Source organism: Panthera onca, chromosome A3 (genome assembly GCF_046562875.1).
Source record: "Panthera onca isolate mPanOnc1 chromosome A3, mPanOnc1 haplotype 2, whole genome shotgun sequence".
Classification (NCBI taxonomy): Eukaryota; Metazoa; Chordata; class Mammalia; order Carnivora; family Felidae; genus Panthera; species Panthera onca.
This window is the reverse complement of record NC_138341.1, coordinates 44,308,964-44,334,086: the sequence shown is the minus strand read 5'-3', so window position 1 is coordinate 44,334,086 and position 25,123 is coordinate 44,308,964. Positions and strand designations below refer to the sequence as shown.

At 36.9% G+C, this 25,123-nt stretch overlaps 1 protein-coding gene across 5 annotated transcripts in view; it reads left to right on the top strand.

Moving 5' to 3' along the window:
* Window positions 1-23,422, top strand: part of CTNNA2 (catenin alpha 2) — a 1,102,119-nt gene extending 1,078,697 nt beyond the window's left edge. For 3 of the 5 annotated variants that reach the window (XM_060656428.3, XM_060656443.3, XM_060656453.2), the window contains 2 exons: window positions 20,377-20,493; window positions 23,095-23,422. In XM_060656428.3, coding sequence (XP_060512411.1) covers window positions 20,377-20,493; window positions 23,095-23,382 — 405 coding nt within the window. In that variant the 3' untranslated portion in view covers window positions 23,383-23,422. The remainder of the gene's footprint in view (window positions 1-20,376; window positions 20,494-23,094) is intronic. The other 2 variants (XM_060656437.3, XM_060656451.3) reach the window with 1 other exon arrangement.
* Window positions 23,423-25,123: the final 1,701 nt, after the last annotated feature.

Sequence of the window (25,123 nt, the reverse complement as noted above, 5' to 3'; positions counted from 1 at the left end):
GAGCAGGAGAGGGGTAGAGAGAGGAGGAGACACAGAACCCGAAGCAGGCTCCAGGCTCTGAGCTGTCAGCACAGAGCCTGACGAAGGGCTTGAACTCCAACTGCGAGATCATGACCTGAGCTGAAGTCAGTCACCCAACCAACCGAGCTGCACAGGCACCCCTCTCAAGTTCACCTTTTGATCCAAGGTGACTGCTCGTGTTCCCTCTTTCCGTTTTCCATAGGGAGAAGAAGTGACAGGGTGAAATAATGTGCTTCCTAGCTGTTGGCACTCTTTAAATTAAAGGGATATCCTAGGCACATCTATTCTCCTACCCCAACAATTTCTGTTTACAACATATGAGGAGTCTGAAAAATCAGGAGCGATATGCATGGAGTAACAGTTCTTGCCCATGTATACCCGCCACTAAATAGAACACAAGTATAATTCTGACTTCTAGTAGTTGCTTTGTGACCTTGGGCAAGTGGTTTGATTTCACTGAGCTCCATTTTTCTTAGCTGCAAAGTGAAAATATTAGTATCTACTTTATTGTGTTATTAGAATTGAATGTGTTAATATGTGGCACACACTTAGCACAGCGTACAGAATAGACAAGTGCTAAATAAATGGGTAGCTAATTTTATTTTTCCTTATCTTGTTTCTTCTAAAAGATGATAGTCTTTTTGATGACATAAGTGCCTTTTGTTTTATTTCACCATGTCTACTCCAATTAAGCCATTGGATGTGTAGTAGTGAACAACCAGCCAAGGTCTGTCATAGAGGAATCACTTACAGAGAGGTGATAATGGACAACACAGAAGAGAATGACCTCAACAGAGAAATGAAGTAGTGATTCTCAAGTTACAATCTGTAGAGGAATCACATGGGTAGCAAATAAATTTCTGCTGAGAATTCTGGGTTCTGGCTCCACTGTTCTGAAACCACATCTGAGATGTTTTTGATGCAGAGAACTTATGGATCACACTTAGGGGGAAAAATTGGTCTAGAAAGTACAGGGAAGAGAGTCTTATACACTGTGGTGAAAGCTTCCCAGTATTGGAAGTCAGTTTGGACCCTTTCCTGGAAAGCCTTTTGGCTTGCTCCATTAGGCTATTTTAGTCTACCCTAGCTTGGATAATTCCTACTTGTAGGGGGCTTGTTGTGGTTGTCCATTGTAGGGTATTTATTAACATCTCTGGCATCTCCTCAATAGATACTTATAGCAACTTTCCTTCCCCAGTAGTGACAAAGGTCTCCAGACATTGCCAAATGTATCCTATAGGGTACAGGGGCAAAATTGCCCCTGAATACCTATAGTTCTGGTCAATCTTGACCTTTTACCTATAATATACATATTATTTGAAATGGAGCTTTTTTATTTCTTCCTTCTGGAAGGGTGGAAGATGACAGATAAAATGGTTCCAGACTCATATGCCAAATGCCCATCCCCCACATGGCAGCAGGGTTTGGATATGCACTTTCCTAGAGGCAAGACTCCTGAGAACCCATCACAGTCCTTAGGCCATAGCCTTCATATACCTTTTAAAGGTCTCCATCCACCTCTCTTCTTGTCTACCCCAAATATTTTCCTGTCTTAGAGACATAGGCATTACTACTCTCAAAGGCAATTAAGGATTTTGGTGAGAATGTTGCTTGAAAGAAAGTTTTAAACAGGTAAAATTTCTTCAGTTTCTTGCGTTTTATAGACAAGGTTATTGAGGTTAAAATAATTCAACTGTTTTTATAGCACTTTTTTAAAAAAAATCCTTTTCATATATCATTATATATTTAGCCATCCTTTGTATATTGTCTAATCCTTATATAACAAACAACTACATTTTTTACATATGAAAAAAGCTAAGCAATAGTTTTTTTCCTTAACAAAATAATATTAAGAAGTACATCAGGCCAATGGTCTCTTTGAAATTCAAATTACTTATGCAGTTGTTTTTGAGATAATATTAGCAATGAATAATTCTGGAAATGCTGAAATTAATGGGTGAGCCCTTGAAACCAAGCAAGTTGTAGGCAGAAATTGATTGTTTCATAGCTAAGCATTAATTTCTTTAAAAGAAGTTTAGAGAGTTCTAACAGGTGGTGACTCCAGATATAACAGAGATCACTCTTTCTTTCAAAGATGTAGCCATAGTACATTTGAAGAATTTGCCTAGGCATTTTTAGTATATCGGGTAAAGAGATAATGAGGTAGCCTTTACATCTTATAATAAATACGGAGGTGATTTAACTTTGTCAAAGGCTAGATTCACAGGGACTCCAAGATAGGGATTGTGCCTTGAGCAAGCTTTCATCTTAATACTGAGTATGATTTTTAGTAGGGGCAAGATACTGTATCATACTCTCTCTAACCCTTTAATGTTTATCTTTGTTCACTGGTTGAAAGTTGTCATTTTCATGAAAGTTCGTGGAGTCCTTTTTTTTTTTTTTTTTCAAAGAAGTTTTCCAATTTCATAGATTCGATGCTTTCTTTCAAAGGAACTACTAATATTTTTCTATGATTTTTTGGCAACACTGTTATGCATTTCCAGTCTTTTGAGGATACTTTGTCCTTTAATCTGTGGTTTTGAAAGTTTTTTTACATAGTTCAACCTTTTGCAAGGAAACCTACAATATGTTGTCCATGCATAGAGTCTCTTTGTTAACCAAAGAAATATTATTTTCAGGTTTAGATTGAAGAGAACCCTCTGGTGCTTTTGCTGCATTTCCCCTAAAGTACAGTCACTCCAGGAGAAACAGATGATAAGGTTCTAAACCAGGCCAAACCCTGGCAGGCACATGTAAGGGGAGGCATCCTGGCTTCTCAGGGGAACTACCTTAAATGCCCTTTATTCTCATTTTATTCAAAAGCAGTTGGAGCTGCAGTAGATTCCTAAATACCCTGTAAATAGAAGTCACACACTTGTATTACTGGTAACTGTCTTATTAGCTACCAAGTTAAGCCTCAGTTCCCTCATCTGTTGAATAATAAGGATAAAGTAATACTTTATTTTTGTGTATGTGTGAGGATTAAGTGGTACAACATATGGGAAAATTCTAATTGGTTGGGATGCTCAATATGTTTTGAATATGGAAAAAATCCAGAATATATTAACCCAATAAAGGAAAGCATTAATCAACTTTGATCACAGGCTGGTCTTATACGTCAATTTGAGAGGCATCCTGATCTAAGAATGCATCTCAATCAACTGACTAAACACTGGGATATGTGTACCAAATCCCAGTATGGCTTATGTAGAGCTAGCATCTGTGGAGGGCATACCAGTAAAGAGCCAGAAAGTACTTTTTTATATTTATCCAGAAGTTTAGCTTCAGAAATAAGACCTTTACATTCATACAAAGCCTTTGAAGACAAAGCAGCAAATAAGTAACTAGTTATATGTAAATGTAACCAAATTTGAGCTGGAATCACTAAGGACAGCTCTATGAATGAGTTGGCAGTTCCTACTGCAAGAATGGTTTACCTTTGTTTTTGGTTGACCTATATCTTTTTTTGGACTGCACTCCACAGCCAGTTTTGAAATCCCAAACAGAAGCTTCCTGTGTTTTATTTCTTTTGAGAATCTTATTTCCTGACTATTCACCATAAGTGGGAAAAATGAGATTGTAACTAACTAGGCTGTCCCACCCATACTTTAGCCCTAGCAATGTCCACTGCGGGGTGGAAGAAGAAAGCTTACCTCCTTTTGAAAGTACCTTGTTCTTGTCTTGCTTGGCCTTATGGTGCTCTCACACTACCCTGGGCATTCATTGGGATATCCTTATCTGTGCAGAGTTCATTAGGCCTAAGTTGTACAGGTGATCCAATAAATGATGATAAAGACTCTAAAAGGATTCCCCAAAGGTATGTACAAGTTATGTAATAATACTTTACAGTGACATTTTAAAAATTTATGACAGAGTTTTAAGTTTACTTTCTCACTTGGACCTCAATGGCTGGTGAAAGTGGATCAGTATTATTAACCCCATTTTACAGCTGAAAGTTACTATAGTGTCTAAAACTTTCACAGTCAGTAGCTGATACAAGCAAGGTTAGAGCCAGTTTTCTCTGATGGGCAGTCTTATGCTTTATTCAGGGTAAAGATGTTGCTGGTCCTAATAGTTGAACTAGTCATTTAACAAGAGATCTAGGAAATAGTCTGTGGCAGATGATATAGATGATGGTAACAACCAATACATATTGGGTTCTTAAAATTTATGTCAGTCAGCCTGACGTCATATCATGGTGTCCATTATATAGTAGAGTAAAAAGCTAAGTTGTTGAAATTTTGAATAAAGGTTTTTAATGATATGTGAATAAATAGCAAATGCTATCTATGGTAGCTAGAGAAAAGAAGAATTATAGCTTATATATTTTTAAGTTTGTTTATTCATTTTTTGAGAGAGAGAGTAAGCAGAGGAGGGGCAGAGAGAGAGAGGATCCCAAGCAGGTTCTGCACTTTCAGCACGGAGCCCAATGTGGGGCTGGAACTCATAAACCATGAGATTGTGTCCTGAGCCAAAATAAAGAGTCGTTTGCTCAACTACTGAGCCACCCAGGCACCCCAAATTCTAGGTTGTATTTAATCAAGTTGTTTTTGAACATGTAGATGACTTTAATTGCAGGCAAGAAACTGAGTAGTAGATGATATCTCTGCTTCTTACCTTGCTCATATCTCATGTGAATCATGATTGCAAGATTGAACGTTAGTGTGACTTTTTTTTCCCCTTTGTGGCTTAGGAAAATTCACCTCATTACTGCTTGGTCATGTGACTCATACTTGTGAAAATTTGGAAGAATACATCTAACTCATGCTTAGCCCTAGATAAATGGCACCAATAGCCAGGAATAGAGTTCAGAGCAGCAAAGCACTATGGTAGATTTGCCTGGTCAAAGAAGACTGGATATTATTTGTCACATGGACTGAACCCCATTTTTACCAGATATGAATTTTTTGAACTCAAGTTCACACAAAAAAATCTGTATTTTTTTTTTCATATGTAAAGAATGGATGGTGGTATCTACCTTATATTTCTTTCAAAAATTTGGGATCATGTGTTAAGACACCAGCACTATACCTAGCAAACACAACTCATGCCTCACAGATGCTGGTACTATTAATGAGGGAGATGATCTTTAATAATGAAAACTCAGTACTTTATACATAGAAAGCAATAAACACAAAGATTTAAATTGTGGATGTTTTCTGAGCAAAGGATGATGCTAACTGTACCCATTAAGTACAGTAAAAGGAAGAGGTCATAAGATTTGTGGAGCAGTTTGGCTAACATTTATTTTCTCTATTATGTGGCTAAATTCCACTCTCCTGCCACTATCATTAATTGAGTACTCTTCCATGGAAGAATGAATAGGTAGAAGCATGGAGAGTTGGGCACTATGCTAGACATTGATGCCAAGTTTGTCTTTGGACAAGCTTTGTCATCTCATTTCCTCATCCAAAAATTTGCAATTTTCAATAATATGTAGCAAATATTTATGGAATACCAATTTTCCAGACAGTTGTAGGTGTTCAGGATATAGCAGGGAATGGGGAAAAGTAAACCCAGAAGAAAACATTTGTTTGACTTGGTGATGACTGTATGAAAAAAATAATAAAACAAGGCAAGAATAGCAAATTAGGGAGGTAGGGTGGGAATGGAGTCATAATGTGAAAAGGAAGGTTTTCAGTAAGATGTTGGTATTTCACTGAAGATCTGATGGGGATGAGGGACCAAGCCTTACAGTTTCTGTGGGAACAGCATTCTAGGCAGAGGCAGTAATAAGCACAAAGTTCTTAAAGTATAGGCAAGACTGGTGTGTCCAAGCAATAGGCAAGGCATGTTTACAGCTTTTGATTTTACTCATACTGAGATGGGAGACTACGGGACAATGTTAAACAGAAAAATGACATTATTTGAGGTCATTTAATAGGATGAATCCGGCTTTTGTTTAAGAATAAAGAAGGTAAAAAGGGATGAGGAGCAAGGAAATTAGAGGAAGATAGTACAACAATCCAGGAAGAGATTCTGATGACTGGGCCAATGTAGTAACAGTAGAGAAGGTGAGGTCAAACAATGGGTATAGTTCAAAAACTGTTGACAAGATATAATGGCAGATTGGAGGCTAGGTCTGAGAGAACAAGATGTATAACACAAAATTCTGGGTTTTTAACCTAAACAGTTGGAAAACTGTGTTGCCAATGACTATAGGAGGAGCAGGTTTTAGGGAGAGGTGGGGTTAATCATAGAACCTTTCTATCTCTGGAATGTTGGGAAGAGTCAATAAGATCAGCTTAGAATCTTCTTTGTTAAAGTAACAAGTCTTGCAAGAACCTGAAGTAGTATCTAGGTGGAAGTTAAAGACTCAATGCTTACAACTAATTGAGTTGTGCTCTGAACTAAAGATAGGAAACCTCCACCTGAATCTGTGACAGCCTACACTATGAGTGCTTGGAAATTACTCGAATACGTGAGAAAATTGGTAATGGGTTACATCTCACAATGGGAAAAGAAGTGACCAGGAAGAAAGCAAAAGATTTGGAGGGTATTATTCTATGTCTACTCAACAAATGTTTTAAAGTAGGCAGAAAAATGTATTCAATTATATAAAAAAAAAAGGCTATGTATTAACTGCTCTAATTTAAAACGAGGTTAATTAAAATTACTGGTTTTACTATGCAATATACTGAAGACCTCTTATGAATCCTTGAATAGTGATATCCATTTCTTCTTGTTGTAATTCTCATTTCTCTAATGAAAGAAGAGTTAATTTTAGGTTAATACAGTGAATTATTTTACCCAGTTACATATGTGTCTAAAAGTTTTCTGCATTATATTTAAGATACCGTTCTTTATGAATTATGAGGACAATTTATGATAATGAGGGAGAAATGATATTAATATGCTACTCTTACAGCATAGCCTTTTATAGGGGGAGGGGTTTAGATGGCCCATCATGTATATAGTGTGTTTAATCTGTTTTCTCAAACATTTATTTCAATTGATGTATAGTCAACACACAAAGTTATATGAGTTTCAGGTGTACAACTTAGTGATTGGAGAACTCTGTTACACTATGCTTACAAGGATAGCCACCATCTGTCATCATACAAAAATGGTATTACAATACGATCGACTATATTTCCTATGCTGTACCTTTCAGCCCCATGACTCACTTATTCCATAACTAGAAACCTGTACCTCCCACTCTCTTTCATCCATTTTTCCCATTCCCCTCCCAGTCCTTCCCTCAGGCAACTTCCAGGTTTTTCTCTGTATTTATGGGTCTATTCCTGCTTTATTTGTTTGTTCATTTGTTTGGGTTTTCTGAGTCCACATATGAGTGAAATTATATTGTATTTGTCCTTATCCAACTTATTTCACTTAACCTAATACTCTCCAGGTCCATGCATGTTGTTGCAAGTGGCAAAATCTCATTCATTGTTATGGCTGAATAATATTGCATTGTATGTATCATACCACATCTTCATCCATCCATGGGTTGCTTCATATCTTACTTCTACCGTAGATAATGCTATGATAAACCTATGGGTGCATATATCTTTTTGAATTACTGGTTTAGTTTTGGGGGGCTGATAAATGCCCTGTAGTGGAATTACTAGGTCATGTAGTATTTCTATTTTTAATTTTTTGAGGAGTCTCCATACTGTTTTATGTATTGGCTGCACTGATTTACATTTCTACCAACAGTGCATGAAGGTTCCCTTTTCTCCACATCCTTGCCAATATTTACTTCTTGTCATTTTGCTATTCTGACATGTGTAAGCTAATGCCTCATTGTTGTTTTGATTGGCATTTCCCTGATAATAAGTGACACTGAGCGTCTTTTCATATCTGTTGGCCATCTGTAGGTCTTATATGGAAAAATGTCTATTTAGATCCTCTGTTCATTTTTAAGTCAAATTGTTTTTTTGTTTTTTGTTTTTGTTTTTTTGGTGTGGAGTTGTGTAAGTACTATATCTGATAAGGTGTTCATATTGGAAATATATATTTGCAAATAACTTCTCTCATTCAGTAGGTTGCCTTTTTTTTTATAGTTTCCTTTGCTGTGCAAAAGCTTTCTATTTTGGTATAGTCTCAATAGTTTATTTTTGCCTTTTTGTTGGTGTTGTTGTTTGTTTGTTTTTGCCTGAGGAGACATAGCTAGAAAAATGTTGCTAAGGCCATGTCAAAGAGATTACTGCCTATGCTTTCTTCCAGGACTTTGTGTATGGTGTAGGAAAGTGGCCCAGTTTCCTTCTTCTGTGTATAGCTGTCCATTTCTCCCAGTACCATTTATTGAAGAGATTGTCTTTTCTCCAATATATTCCCTAACATGTTCTCGCCCTCTTTGTCATTAATTGACCATATAACTGTGGATTTATTTCTGGACTCTGTTTTTCTTCCACTGATCTGTTTTTGTGCCAGTACCATACTGTTTTGATTACTACAGCTTTGTAGTATACTTTGAAATCTTGGATTGTGACACCTCCAGCTTTGTCCGTTCTCAAGATTGCTTTGGCGGTTCAGGGTCTTTTGTAGTTCCATACAAATTTTAGGATCCCTTGTTCTAGTTCTGTGAAAAATGCTGTTGGTACTTTGATAAGTATTACATTGACTCTGTAGATTTGAGTAGTAGGGACATTTTAGCAATATTCTTCTGATACATGAGCATGATATATCTTTACATCTGTATGTGCCATCTTCTATTTCTTTCATTAATGTTTTATAGTTTTCAGTATACAGGTCTTTTACTTCCTTGGTTAAGTTAATTTCTAGTTATATTCTTTTTGGTACAATTGTAAAAGGAAAGATTTTCTTAATTCTCTTTCTGCTACTCTGTTATTAGCGTATAGAAATGCAACAGATTATTATAAATGACTTTTGTACCCTGTGACCTTGCTGAAATAATTTATTCTAATAATTTTTTGGTGAAATCTAGTGTTTTCTACATTTAATATTATCTCCTATATAAATAGTGACAGTTTCACTTCCTTACCAATTTGGATGGCTTTTATTTTTGTTGTCTAATAGCTGTGGCTAGAACTTGGAGTAGTATGTTGAATAAAAATGGCAAGATTTGACACCCTTGTTGTTTTCCTGACAGTAGATGAAAAGCTCTTAGTTTTTCACCATTGAGTATGATGTTAGGTGTGAGTTTGTCATGTATGACCTTTATTATGTTCAGAAATGTTTCCACTAAACCTACTCACTTTGTTGAGAGTTTTTATTATGAATGAATGTTGAATTTTGTCAAACACTTTTTCTGCATCTATTGAGATTATTTAATTTTTATTCTTTGTTTTGTTAGTGTGATGTATCATGCTGATCTATGGATATTAAACTATCCTTGCACTGCCAGCATAAATCCAGTTCATTGTGGTGAATGATACTTGTAATGTATTGGTAAATGTAATTTACTAACACTTTGTTGAGGATTTTTGGATCTATGGTCATCAGGCTGTAGTTTTTTGTTGTTTTGTTTTATAGTGTCTTTGGTTTTGGTGCCATAATTCTGGCCTTGCAGAATGAATTTGGAAGCTTTCTTCCCTATCCTATTTTTTTAGAATAGTTTGAGGAGAATAGGTATTAACATTTTACTTTAAATTTTTGGCGGAATTCACCTGTGAAACCATCTGGTCCTGGACTTCTGTTCTTTGGGAGTTTTTTGACTGTTAATGCAATCTCATTACTGTTCAGATTACCTACTTCCTCTTGGCTCAGTTTTGGAAAATTATGTTTCTAGGAATTTATCCATTTCTTCTAATGTTTTGTAGCTGTCTTATACAATCATTTGTATTTCTGTGGTGTTGGTGGTTAATTCTCTTTCTTAATGAGACTTTCTAATGGTTAATCAATTCTGTTTATCTTTTCAAAAAACAACTTTTGATTTCATTGATTTTTTTCTTTGGTTATTTAGTCTCTATTTCACTTATTTCTGGGTTCTGATCTTTATTTCCCTCTGTATACTAACTTTGTACTTTTATTCTGCTTTTTCTGGTTCCTGCAGGTATAAGATTATTTAAGATTGCTCCTGTTTCTTGAGGTAGTCCTAGATTGTATAAATTTACTCTTACAATGGCTTTTGCTGTGTCCCAGTGATTTTTGGACTGTTTTAATTTTTCTCCATTTTTAAATTTCATTATTAATATCTTTGTCAGCATGTTGACTGCTAGTGATGTTTAGCCTCCAAAGGTTTGTGTTTTTTCCATGTAATTGATTTCTAGTTTCATACCATTGTAGTTGGCTAAGATGCAGGATATGATTCCTGTCTTTTTGAATTTATTGAGACTTGCTTTAGGGAATAATAGGTTATATAACCTGGAGAATAGTTTTTGGATGGAATGTTCTGTACACATTTATTAAATTAAGCTGGTGCAGTGTGTTATTCAAAGACACTGTTTCCCTCTTGACTTTCTGCCTGGATGATCTATCCATTGATATAAGTGGGCTGTTTAAATTCCTTATTATTCTAATACTGTCCATTTCTCCCTTTATATCTGTTAATATTTGCCTTATATATTTAGGTGCTCCAATGTTGGTTGCATAGATATTTGTAGTCTCTTGTAGAGACTTTTTCCTTCTCTTTATTTAAATTCTATGTGTGTCTTTAGGTCTGAAGTCAGTGTCTCTAGGCAACATATAGATGAGTACTATTATTTTTTTTTTTTTTTGTACATTCTATCACCTTATGTCTTTTGGACAATTTAGTCCACTTACATTTATTTTTTTAATGTTTGTTTATTTTGAGACAGAGAGAGAGAGAGAAACTATCAGTCTAGGGCCCAGTGCTGGACTCGAACTAACAAAATGTGAGATCATGACCTGATCCCAAGCCAAGAATTGGACACTTAACTTCATGAGCCACCCAGGTGTCCCTAGACCATTTACATTTAATTATTGATAGGTTTCTACTTATTGCCATTTTGTTCACTGTTTTTGAAGTTCTATATTCCTTTCTTTCCTTCCTAGAATTTCTCTAGTTTTATGCTTGACTATTTTTTGTGTATTATAGGCTTTTACCATGAGGTTAATATAGAACATATGAACTATATAGTGGCCCATATTAAGTTGATAGTCACTCCAGTTCAAACACATTCTAAAAAAAAAAAAACCTGTTTTGAGTCCCCCTTCCATATTGTCATATTCTACATCTTTTTGTGAATCGCCTTAACTCATTTTTTTAGATATAATTGAGTTTACTACTTTTGTTCTTTAGCCTTCATGCGGCCTTTACTATATGTTTGCTTTTACTCATAAAATGTTTTTCTCCTAAGTTTTATTCTAGTTATGCCCTGTTCTTTAAATTGGTTTTATCTTGTTTGGTAACTCTCATGAATTGCTAGTGATTGATTGGGCTGTGTTTTGAGAATTCTGAGATCATGTCTAAGACAAAGGGCTATTGTTTACTGGCCATGCCTACTAAATGTACCAGTGAAGGAAGAAATGGTAGCAAGTATGATAAACATCAACCATCCTTGCATTATTGGTTTTGGAAGAGACTTGGAGCATTGAGAAGTAGAGCTTTTCTTGAGGTTCTCCACTGTGTTTTTTTGTTTTTCACCTGTCCTACTCCTGGCCTTCCCAGACCACAGCTCAGGAACTGTACTTCCCTTAGATTCTGACTTCTAATCACCCCAGATTTTTTTCAAAGGAAGATCTATTCTCAAATTCTACCCTTTGGTAACTTACTTCCTTGATAAATACGAGCACAGTCCAGTGAAAGGTAGCAACAGTATTGGAAGCTTGTTGGATAGGACTTGACAGTACCCCTAAAGAATATATAGATCCAAAACTGTGAGTCTTTTGCTGGATTTAGATGACAAGATAGGTCAGTCTTAAGTAGAGATGGCAGGTCCTACATCCAGTGGGCTAAAAATTAAAGAGAGATCATTTTGTGGGGAAACATTTAAAACTTTAGAAAACCAGTCTAGGGAACCCAGTTGTTCATGTTTTGATGGAGATTAAGCACCAGGCTTAGGAGGTTGATCTTCAGTGTCTGATGGGCCTTCCTAGGCCAAAAGGGGCTCCTTTTGTGTAACTGTTACATGCTAGAATTTTGTGTATTCAATATAATTAACAGTGTCATTATTTTGTGGTGTATAATGGTTCAATAATTCTATATATTACTCAGAACTCCCCATGATAAATGTCCACCTCAGTCCTCTTCATCTATTTCACTTAGCCTTCCATTCACCTCTCCTCTGGCACTCACTAGTTTGTTCTCTGTTTGCCTTGTTTTGTGTCTTAAATTCTATTTATGAGTGACATCATATGGTATTTGTCTTTCATATTCTGTAGGTCAATCTATGTTGTAAATGGTAAGATTTTACTCTTTTTATATAGATGACTAATATTCTATTGTGTGCATGTATATATAAACTGCATCTATTGATGAGCACTGGGGTTGCTTGCATGCCTTGGCTATTATAAACAATGCTCAGATAAGCAGAGTAGTCCATGTATCTTTTTAAATTAGTGTCCTTGTTTCATTTGGGTTAATACCCAATAGTGGAATTACTGGATATTGTAATTTAAGTTTTTGAGAAACCTCCATACTGTTTTCCACAGTGGCTGTACCAGCTTGCATTCCAACCAATACTTGTTATTTCTGGTGCCTTTGATTTTAGTGAAAGGGGTACCACTTTTGGTGAAAGAAATTTTGACCGAAATTGGGAGCCTGAATTTTAGGCCCTGTAAGTGGTTGTGAAAATATTTCATACTATTTCTTTTGTTGCCTCTCAAATTAGAGGTGTAAATATCACTTTCATAGACTAGATTACCTTCTCTATATCTCTAACTATAGCCATTTTCTTTTCTTCTTTCAGTCTTTCTCCAACCCCAATCAAGCCCAAAATGTTCTTAGACATTATGAGTGTCATATATATAGGTAAAACCCCCATATTTTCTTGTACTGAATCTTGATTTATAATTTCCTCCTTCTGAAGAGTTTAGTAGTATTAGAAAACATACTAATCTTTTGATACTTTTCTATTCCCCTTGTGAATTTCTTCATGTCTTTATTCCCTATCACATTAAAACTTATATACAGGCATTGAGAGCAAGCCAAAGTGGCGGTAACTTCAGTAAGAGGTTTGGAGAAAGTCCAAATGCATGATAGCAGGGGGAACCTTGAAAGGAGAAAGTGAAGAAGAGGAAGTAGAATCCAAGAAATATAATTTTAAAAGATCATTTTGGACTCAAATAGTCATTTAAGGAAACATGGATCACAACAATAATAAAAGCTTAAAATTGGTTATGGGCCTACCATTTGCCAGACACTTAGCTCTGAGGGCATTCTCTCATTTAATACTTAAAATCTTTAAATAAAAATGAAACAAGCACTTTCTAGGATGATTGAGGTAGAGCTAGGTTAGGTAGCTCTTTCAAAATCACACAGCCAGTATCAGTCCAAGTAGGGTTTGAACTCCAGAGCCTAAGTTTTCCTTCACTATAAGGGAGGAAAATATGGAAATGTGAGGGGAGAAGAGGAGGTTGCACCTGATATGTAAGAATATATTGGGAAAGGGGTCTAGGATCTTGAGGAGAGGCAACAAAACCGCCTGAGGAAAAAGACTGTTTATCTACAATTTACATAGCAACAAAAGCTTCAACCAGCTCTTTAAAGCCCCCCCCCCCTCCCACCATGATAAGGGGAGGGTCTTGAGCTGGACGTGAGTTTACTTTCCCTGACATATAAATAATGCATGTATCACAACTCCTAGTGGTTGAATGTGAAGGGAAGTAAAAGAAAGTAATTATCAAAGGCCTTCTGATTATGCTTACTCACCAAGCACAGTCTTCTAGCATCCAAATCTGTGGTCCTTGACTTTTGTCTATTCTTTTCTGAATTGTTGCACATTGCATGCTGGAGCCTAGGAGACATTTCATAAGGTGTTAAATAGTCTTCATCATGTATCAATAGGTTGTCTTAGGTATGTCTCCCAGTCATGATGATAATGCTTAGGGAAATCAGTCAAAGGTAGTACTAGCTGGCTCTCCTACAGGGAAGGTGAAAAGGAGCGTTAGTCCTTTGACAAGTTACAATCCAAGGTTCATACTATGTAGTGAGGACATGCTCATGATAACAGATGATAAGATCAGCAATCAATGCGTGCTATATTTATGTGACACAAAGATGATCTTTTGACCCAGGAATATCTCCCAGTCCTGTGGGTGCCTAAAAATCTATTGGCACCACTGTTGCCTAAGGTTCTTTTGTTATGTGACAACAATCCAGAGAAGGCTCTGGGTCAGGAAATCTTGAAGTATCAGAGAAGGAAGAAACATAGAAAAAAGAGATACAGAGTCCTTGATTAACAGACATGTGTGTTCCTAACTTTCCAAGGGCCAACACCTCTTGATATTCCCACTTCTCCTTGGGATTCCAAGGTTAGGAAGAATGCCTTGTTGTGGGTTGAGGGGAAAAAAAAATGTTCTGCCTTTATTTTTAATTTTTTTTAACGTTTATTTATTTTTGAGATAGAGAGAGACAGAGCATGAATGGGGGAGGGTCAGAGAGAGAGAGGGAGACACAGAATCTGAAACAGGCTCCAGGCTCTGAGCTGTCAGCACAGAGCCCGACGCGGGGCTCGAACTCACAGACCGTGAGATCATGACCTGAGCTGAAGTCGGCCGCCCAACTGACTGAGCCACCCAGGTGCCCCTGTTCTGCCTTTAATAGTGAGAAAAAAAATGGCTCTAAGCCATATTTAGGAAATTTGTTGACTGTAATTAAGCCTTCATGGGAGTCCCCAAGGTTTACTTACCTATAATTGAAAAAATGCAAATGAAGACAGTTAATCAGTGGACTGGCTGACTATGAAGCACTACTACCTACCTAAATGAATTAAAAACAAAGACACAAATTTGTCCAGTTGAAAAAGTTATCTGAAAGCCAATTGGTAAATTTCTCAGCAGTGCTATGGAGATTTTTTTTTTTCCTTAGATGGCACTGCTTTTCTCCTAAGGCCTTTGCCAACTTAATCTTGAGTCATTACATACAGATTTCATAACAACTGGCCTTCAGCAGTCAGAGAGCACCAGCTGCCTCCCTGGCATCATTCAAGTAGCCCTGCAGAAAAAAATTACAGACCTCTTATCCTCTACGTCGTGATTGATCCACTACTTAGACTTGTAAAACATTTGCTCTTCAAGATACCACAGTGAAATGGGAATACCCCTGGGATTAAGCCAACTCTTCAGGAGTTATCCCATAGTACTGTAGCTGTCATTTATGAAGGATCATTACGTGTTCTAATGTTACCAGGTTTGGTGCACTTTTTTCTTGGAGGATTATTGCAGCATACCAATGGTGATCATTTCACATCAAATACCATACTTGTTAATCTATTCAGCTAATTTTTATCACCCGATTTAAAATAATCTCCCTCATACTTTGAACTTCATTTAATACTTACGTCTTCTGTTTAATGATGTCATTAATCAAACCACTCCTGTTATGGTATCAGCTATAGGAACAAGAATAAACAGACCATCATTTAGATAAAAATACTTGTCAACAATCTGGTAGAAACAAAAAATGGTATTAATTCCATTTAAATGTAGAAGTAGACATATAGTACATGATGAAACTATGTTATAAACTGTGTCAAGTAGTTCTTAACAACTCTGTCAAAACGTGACCTCTTGGAGAAAGGAGGCAAAGAAGTTTCTTTTTCCATGCGCCTCAGCAGCTCTTGAAGGAGCAAAGTGTCACAGCTAACTAATAATGCCTGCCAGGGCCACCATAATGATGAGGGGCAAATTCCTGCCCTATGTTCACCACTGTCACTATATTATCCAGAAGGAATGTGGTTTTGCTAACTTAGTTCACTGTTGTTTGATGAAGAGTGAGTGGACTAGAACACTGAAATGAGGGTTTACCACAAAGGAGTTGTCTTATTTGCAAGTGTGTAAACATCCATAAAGCAGGGAAAGATTTGGTTAGGCTGAACCTTTTCACCCTGCCTTTGTTTGCTTGAGTTATTTATTACCCTGGACTTGCTAGACCTTTTAAAAAGTGTTACTGATATAGACCAGGGAAGAAGTAGGCAGGTATTTCAAATGTATCACAGTTTCTAAGGAGATCAAATATCTTTTCAAAGCCTCATGGATTTTTAAAACATGAAATGTTCTTCTTGGTGGATAATAGGCTCCAATACTCTGGGTTTCTAACCTCCCATTCATTAACAGGAAAGCAGACTTGTAGCAAAGGTGGGTTTTTGGGTTTTTTTTGTTTTTTCTTCCTGCAAGCAATTTGTGACTCCTTTTGGGGCGATAACTGTTTAAATATAAATAAATGACCAGCTCCAGTAGAATGATTCCAGTTTTCTCAAAGTGTTTACTTTCAATTTATTGTCAGTTCTCTCATTACAACTTTCTTCCCGCAAAACACTATCCCCGGCCTGATCATGTATAGTATAATCCCATTAAAATACTTCTTAGATATGAATACTATGTTATTTCCACTAAAATATCTTGCAAGAGGCTAAAATGGACTCTATCCATATTTGCAGAACCATTTTTGCATTCTCAAAATCATTAGCACTATCAGATCTGACTTGAGAAAATATAAATAGCCTAGGTCCGAATGGTCCTGGGTTCCCTGCCCCAGGCATTTCTGAGGTAATTAAGTAATGTTCCTTCATTTTTATACATCAAAATTATCTTGAAATGAATTTGGTTTCTTTTATTCTGTTTAGTTTAGCCAGTAGTCCCATGTCATTTGCATTATTTTTAAGCCAAGGACAGATTGCTTGGTACTGGAGATTTCCATGAATTACCATTTATGGTTTATTTTTTGGTAAAAATCAGATTTTTTGAAAATAGATTTGTTTCCAGACTATATTTCTATCTCTGTATACAATCTTAAAATGGATTAATGCAGAACACATAGTGAAACCCTAATTTTCTTCTGTAATTATATATCTGGCCCTCATAAATTAACATCCTAAGACATTTCCTGTGTCATATATATTTAACCGTGTTTCCCTCCACCTCTTTTACATTACTTTGGACTTTTGACAATGCTGTATGTGTTTTTAAAGGTAGATATTAAGTCTAAATTGCATTTATTTCATTGCTGGATGGCCCCAGGAAGCTCACCATTATTTTCAAGAGTGAAGGATTGCTAATTAACAGAAAGTAGCCTTGGTTGTCAAGGGAATAGTGAAGATATTCCTTGATGATGTTAGGTTTGATCCTGAAAGTATAATGCTGAGAAAAATTTTGGATGTATTGCACTTATTGGTCAGAGAAAATATTGATTCAGTATTTCATTCATCATTTTATTCTCCGTTTATGAAAACACTAACTAACGAATATGAAGGGAAAAGAAATCAGAAATTGACATAAATACCTATAGGATGCAGAGCACTGCTCATGAAATAACTGGGAAGACCAATATAAAGAAAACATGTGGTTTCTTAAAACTGGCCCCCAGAGTTTCATTCTCATAATTTCAACTGTCTGTCCGTTTGATAACTTCACTGACATGTAACACAGATGCCTCAAATTCAGAATGTCCAGAGTTAATATTGTAGCACCTCCACTTTCCTCTTATTTCTATCATCTGGGTTAAGAGCGTCAATATATACCCAGGTATATTAACTAGGAATTCCAAAGTTTCCTTTTTTATCACTCAACCATCTAGTCACCAATAGCCACATATTTAATCCATTAAAATGAGTTTAGGATATCACCCCTACAATGACAATTTTCCTATCCTATTTTGTCTCTCTCCCTTTAGCACCTTACATCCTAGTAGATCACTTATCAGAGAGCATTAAACCTTGTGGTTTGTGTGTCTGTGTATGTATATCCAACACAAGCACAGTGGTTGGCACAAAATATATAGTAAGTAGCTAAAGAAATACTTAGGTGACTAACTGTGCAGGTAGAAGGATGGAGGAATAGACTAAAAGAATAAATGAAAAGTCAGCATTTCCAGAAATGTAGATGCACTTTCAATGGAGAGTTTGATTGAGTCACACAGTTACATTTGTGTCAAAGTCTATGTGTTTTGAAACTGAACAACTCTTGCAAGGTATAACCCCCATATTCAGGAAATGGTGTAAAATTTACAACATGGGGTTTTAGAAATCTTCTTACAGACGATGCTGTAAATTTTAAGCGTCATTGAAAGTACTTTTCGTGAAAATATTCATTTTTTTTTTTTTAAGTTTATCTACTTTGAGAGTTGGTGAGTCGGGGAGGGGCAGAGAGGGAGACAGAGAATCACAAGCAGGCTCCGCACTGTCAGCCCGGAGCCTGATGTGATTCAAACTCACAAAACTGTGAGATCATGACCTGAGCCAAAATAGAGTTGGACACTTAACCAAATGAGTCACCCAGGTGCCCCTGACAATTTTGACATAAAGAATTAGACAACACAAATATCAATCAATGGAAGAACGTCTTCCCTCTTTCTCTATGTTCAAATCACAAAATGAGAATGGTGTAGGGAAAGAGAAATCTATTAGAATTTGAGTGGGGTTAAGAAGAAAATACTAGTACAGAGGCAGAAAAAGAGCTAGAAAAACCCTATAGAAATGGCTATGAAACAGCTCCCCCACCCTTATTTGCTTTTCATGACTGTAATAGAACAAGATGTGAGGAAACATCTGTTACGTTTTTAAAATAGTACTTTGATATTTTTTAAAAAATGACAGAATTAGGAGAAGCCTGGTTCTGTGGTTAGGGACAGCAGACACGTATGAGATTAAATGGGGAGAATTAATTATTCTAGCATAGGTTGATAGAATGTGATAGATTGTGGCTTCATCTGCCATGCATGGCTCTGGGAAGTGACATCAAGCAATGGTGAGCCATGGACTCTGTAGTTAGGCTGTATGGGCTTATGTCTTGGCTTTACCACCTAGCTGCAATGTGATATTTGGCAAGCTGTAAGGCTCCTCTGCAGCCCAACTAGGCATAATAGTATTACATTCACTCTCACAACCATCCCTGAGACAGGTAAGAAAGGAAACTGAGGGGGCTCAGACAGAGACTCACACATAGTCATATTTTTAAAATTAACTGAAAATCAGGCCACTTCTCCTAGACTAGATCTAGGGACTGAATGGAATGTCCAATATGAATAAAAAGACTCAAGCAGGAAAAGATACAAGTCTGGGTTTCACTCAGAGTTTAAGCAGTACATATTAAGGAATGTATTAGCTAACTTGAGGAACGGTGGAAATCCAGTCCACTTTAAGGCTGTTATAAAGCTAGGAACATCAGCCCTGGTAAAGGCTTAGAGCACGAAAGTTGCTGAGCTCCATCTAATAGCACAACCAGGCCTTAAAACTGTGAATGTGCTTCGGAGAAACTAAGCAAGTATAAGAGAAACCTGCAGGAATCAGGTTTCAGTCACTGGTGCCATGAGGGTGAATCCAAGCAAGGAATATGCCCAAAAGCCAGGACTGAGAAAGGCTGAGCACTGGGCAGGAGCACAACTGAGGCCAGGAGAGCTAGTCACAAAGAATTCAGGCTTCAAGGTGACACTAAGAGTCAAAAGTGAAATGGTGGCTCTCACCAGACTCAGTCCTGATTTGCATAGAATGGTTTCAAGTTTAAGGACAGGCTTCCACCCAAACAGAGTTAATAATTGAGATAGGTTCATTTTGAATGTTAAGGTAGTCACTGAAAAACAAGACCCGGAAATTAAATAGTGGTTCAGGTGGTAAGTTTTGGAGGAAAACAGAGGTCCTGACCCCAACTTTTTGCCCATTACTTCAGGAGCAATTTTATTACCTCACTAAACGTTCTATCATTCCTACTTCAAGGACTTTTGGAACTTAAACCATGCAGTTTAATTAAAAGGACAAATGCAAGGTCAGACACCTCCTAAGTAGCCAATTAGTATTGCTTGTTAGGACTTCATTTGTCCATATTCATTTACATACCTTGTTTGAAATGCCATAGTTACAGTACAAATCACAAAACAGAATACAGTTATATTAACTAAGTTTTCCTAAACCTTGTATTAAAAAATTCTTACCATGTAGCCTTAGTCTTTTTAGTGTACTTTCTTTAGAAAGTGAATTTTTAACAAAACATGCCAGTTGGAAACCAGGTCTCAGTACTATTTTGGACAAGCATAAAGGAGAGCCATTTTTAAATAAAACAAATTCTGATTGTGCCAACAGTGATCTGTCATTAAAATGGGTACAGGGGAATGGCCAAAGTTATCCTTTGGGAATTCAAGTTTTAAGAAACAGTTCTTATAATTTTAGGTTGGGAGTATTGTCTAGCAGTATAATTTGTTCAGGTTTAGCTGACCAGGTTCCTCACTCACTAGCTTACCCCTTGCCACAAATCAGTATCCGCCCTACCAGATAGCTTGAATGAAATCATTGGCTTTATATTTCAGAGCTGTCTCACTCTCAATCAATGTATTAGGTTTATTTACAGGATTCCTGCATCAGGCTGGGAGAGCAAAGGGGTTCTGAAGAAGAGACAGGCTATCATATTTTTGCTGCAGAATTAGACACCATCTTTCTGAAAATGGAATCTGTGGTAAAAATTTCCAGATTACTTGTAATTCTTCTCTTTGGATCCACTCAATTATCCCAAGATTTGCTTTCAGAGAACCATTTAATAATGCAATAGATGCATCTTGTCTTATTCTACTTCTACTAATTCTATTGCTCAGAAGCAAATCAACAGAACTGTCCCTGATACCATTCTCCCCTCTCTTTACCCATGGTACACAACAGAATTAACTCACTTTATGAATGACTCTTACTCATTTTTGAAACCTGACAGACTTATAGGAAACTCCCAATTGGCCAAGGGGTATGTTATCTAGCTTCTAAAGAAACTGTGACTGATCTAATTGTCCCAACATTTGCTATCTAGCTCTTTCTTCATTATTTACACTTCTACCTGGGGGTATAATGGAAAAGATGAAAAAGTCAAATTCAGCCATGTAACTGGCCCTGGTATTACCAAACTCGTGTATGAGCAAAGTCCAGAAATCACTGGATGAAATAAACCTTCAGATAGTCCTTGGGTTTCATTAATCTAGTGGTTCTCAATCTCTAGCATGCATCAGCATCCCCTGGATCACACATTTTTGATTCATGAAGTCTGAGAGTGGCCTAACAGGTTTCCAGGTGATACTGATACTGCTGGTTCATAGATTATACTCAGAGAATCACTGTACTAATCCGTGCTTGGCTTCTCTTCTATTAACATGAATAATCTAGAATTTGCTTTTCCTGAGCTAGCTTTCAAAATCTGTGCTCTATAAATTAAACATTATGGGATAAGCAGTCATTTTGGTATATGTGCACGTTGTACAGTGTAATAGATGTGGTAAAGTAGTTACTTTATGCATTTGGTTGATTTAATTCACAAAGCAGTCAATTATCTATTTGCTGAATCATGGCTGTAAGCCACAACTCTGTTTCTTTATATTATTGTAGGGTCAATGTAATAATGACCTTTAATCTGTTTTTTTTTAATAGTGAGACCTCAACTCTATGGTATTACAAGGAATTCATGCATAGAAAGAATCTTCCATTGTTTTCCCCAATGATCTGACTTTATGAGCTTCTTTGGTGGCGGGAGTACTGAGAGCTCATTTGTCAAAAAAAAAAAAAAATTTAAGTTTAGCATCACATTTATTGAGCTCTAATCAATATATGGGCCAGAGAACAGCCTGAGCAACAGCACCACGGAGGCCTTAGATGTAACTTCTAATGTGTCCAGTCACTGCATGGGATGTACTTTGGTCACAAAACATGTCAAGAAGTTAAAGTGAGAGCAGGTCACATCACATAGGGGAACCACAGAGTGTTAGGTCCCTTAGCTTAAAAACTTTGCTAATCACCTTGCAGGGAGAAGGTTGTATATATCTAACTCCCATTTGCTAATGCAGCTATAGCCCATCAATCTCAACAAGGAGAAACATTCTTACAATTCTTCATTTAACTGCAATGGATACATTTCCTTAGCCAACTGTTAATTCTTTCCTTTTACTAGGTCACTTGTAAAATCCTGGCTGAAAGGGAGTCTGGGAAATGTAGTTTTGAACTTTTCCAGCATATATAGTCCAGGAAGTGAAGCAGGTTGAAACAGATATTGAATGCTTTTGTATACAATATATATACCACACTGCCAAACTGGTTAAAGACAGAAAAGAGGTGAAATAAAAACATACCTGGTCTTAGAGTCTAACGATGAGCTTCTAAACCTACTCTAAGTTGTGACTTGTAGTATTTTAAAAGTTATCCTACCCAACAGTGTGGCATTACGGTACAGTCTTTAAGGACTTCATCACTTAAGCAAGTATAAACTTGTGAACATTTAGACCTCTACATGCACCAGCTCTCTCATCATAAAATGCAGTGACAATAACTGCTCCCTCTAGGGTGCTTGTGAGTTAAATGGGGAAATACAAAGTTCTTAAAATAGTTTGCCACAGAGTGAGCATCAGTATTTCATTAGCATGTGGCTATAAGGGTCTTACTGAATGCTCTCTGACCTACAAGAACCTAACATAATTATTTTTGTAGGAGGAATGTTCAAGACCTGAAAATAGTTAAATAAATATTCAAGCCCAACGAATACCTCAGGAAAGGCAGTGCAGCATGGCTATGTCTCTCTGCTTAGCTGCCTGCATCCCTACGAATCTTGAGCTCAAGCTCTAGAAATGCTCTATAAAAAGATACTTCCACTGGAACAGCCATACAACTGAGATGTGACCCTGAATACCCTTTTATTCTGCAGTTCCTGCCAAATGCCTTTTAAACACTTGAGTAATTGTCACTGTTACCCATCAGCCTAATGTAATAACATGAGATGTTCCACTTTGGAAAACTTGTTACATTGGGATTCTTACATGCTAAAAAGAGCTTGGGCTTTCCAGGTATTGGAGTTTTAGAAAGCTGTGCCTTATAGAGTACCCTCTTTTTTAAATCTTTTTACCTTGGGATTAAGTATAGAAGAGAACGACTTCTTTGTAGCTTGTTCACTTTGTCACGTAATAATTTTCTCTTTTTGCTCAATACTGAATATTTGCACAACACTGTTTGAACTGTGCAGCTACACCGCCATCTTGTGAATGATGTGCTGTGACTAACCCAGATGTATTTCTTTGTCCTCCCACTTTAGCTGGACAGTGCCACATCACTCATCCAGGCAGCTAAAAACCTGATGAATGCTGTTGTCCTCACAGTGAAAGCATCCTATGTGGCCTCAACCAAATACCAGAAGGTCTATGGGACAGCAGCTGTCAACTCACCAGTTGTGTCTTGGAAGATGAAGGCTCCAGAGAAGAAGCCCCTTGTGAAGAGAGAAAAACCTGAAGAATTCCAGACACGAGTTAGACGAGGTTCCCAGAAGAAACACATTTCGCCTGTACAGGCTTTAAGTGAATTCAAAGCAATGGATTCATTCTAGGACGATAGGCTTTAATAAAGAAAGCATTTTTTCCCCTTTCCTTTTCTTTTTAATCCCGTTTTTGTATGCATACCTGCTGACTCGTATGCCTCTGGCATGGGGTAATTAAGGGAGCAGTGTCTGTTTGCATGTAAGATAAGACGTGATCAATACTACTGATTCATCAGTAGCCAGGGAGGGAACAGGGACTACCTGTCCTGAGGTGGCACAGAGCTGTCCTTTGCAACATTCTCATAAAATTGGGCAAAGAGTTCGCATCGCAATGTTTATGGGAGTGGGTGGGATGGGGATAATAAACTTAATTCTACAAAAGCAAACTCTAATGCATGCAAGAATCATTAGGTTGGCAGGTATCTTAATAAGTGAAAAATCTGGAAGTGTAATGGTAGAACATAAAGCTTGTATTGCTTCTGTTTCAGTGCAAAAATGTACTAGCCAATACGCTCAAGTGTGTGGCCCACAAATTGAACAATTTAACTTTGAAGTCACATCCATGATATTATGTGGATTTTTTACTAAGGAGAAACTAACTCATCCAGCCAAAATGTCTCTTTTAATCTGTATTCTATTCTTTCTCTCGTAGTACTGCCATTACTAGTGCTCATATTTTCAATTTCTCCCCCTTTGCTGAAAATAAACACTCATTTGAGACAATTCTAATCCTTCTGGGAGCACTGGAAGCACAATATGGTGATAATTCTTTTCCTTTAAAAAATGTGAACTATGGTATCGCTAGAAATAGGAGGCCCAGTGGTGGAATGTTAGAAGAATGGAAACTGACGACGTGTGAAGGTTTAGAGGCAAATACATAGGTGTAGCTTGGAGTGCTGGTATCTAATATGCCATTGTATCCACTAACTCAAAATAAACACATATAATCTGGACATCTGAAGAATGCTTCTTTTTTTAATGCATACTTAATAAAAGAAGTGCATTTTGTTTTTTTAGAAATTGGAGGTAAAAGGGTGATATCTCTGCGTCATCTCTACAGTCTAGAAATTGTTTTGGTTTTTATTTCATGTTTTCCTACTTGTTTTTTATTCACTTTCAAATAATCTAAAATGACAGTGTCATGTCTGAGACTTATCTGGGCCATATTCAGCCCTGGGATAAACTTAAGAAACATAATGTGTTCTCAAAAACTGGAAAAAGTCAAGGTTTGTAGGGAGGCTCATTAATTACAAAATATTTGAATTTTGAAAAGAAGGCCTCTGTCCCATTAGCAAGGAAAAGTTGGCTGTAGTCTTTCAGCTATGGCTTGAGAAGTGAGGGAAAAAAAAAAAAAAAACCTAAATGTTCATCTGAGTGCCCAAAACTCCTTCATTTGAATGATCCATACAGGTTAGCATATTACATTATGTCTCCAGAAGACTTCGGGTAAAATAAGGTGTGTTTCTTAGCAACATGATAATGTATCGGGAGTCATGGACACATATGCTGTGTTATTTTAGGTGCAAGGTCCTAAAGAGAAGAGACCTAGGAGTTGGGGAAGGAGAGAAGCTTAGTTAAAATTTTATTAAGATATGATCCTACTCACCATCTGGACTCAAAATGATGTATCACAATCAATGCTGTAGACGGTTTTCAACACTATTATACAGCTATTTCAATTAGACTGCCCCCTTAATTTGCATACACATTGAGAGAGGCACTCATCGGCACTCATTCCTTCACACGTATTTATGGAATGACTTCTTGGAGCCAGGTCCTAAGCTGAACCTACCACCCAGTTAACTTATTG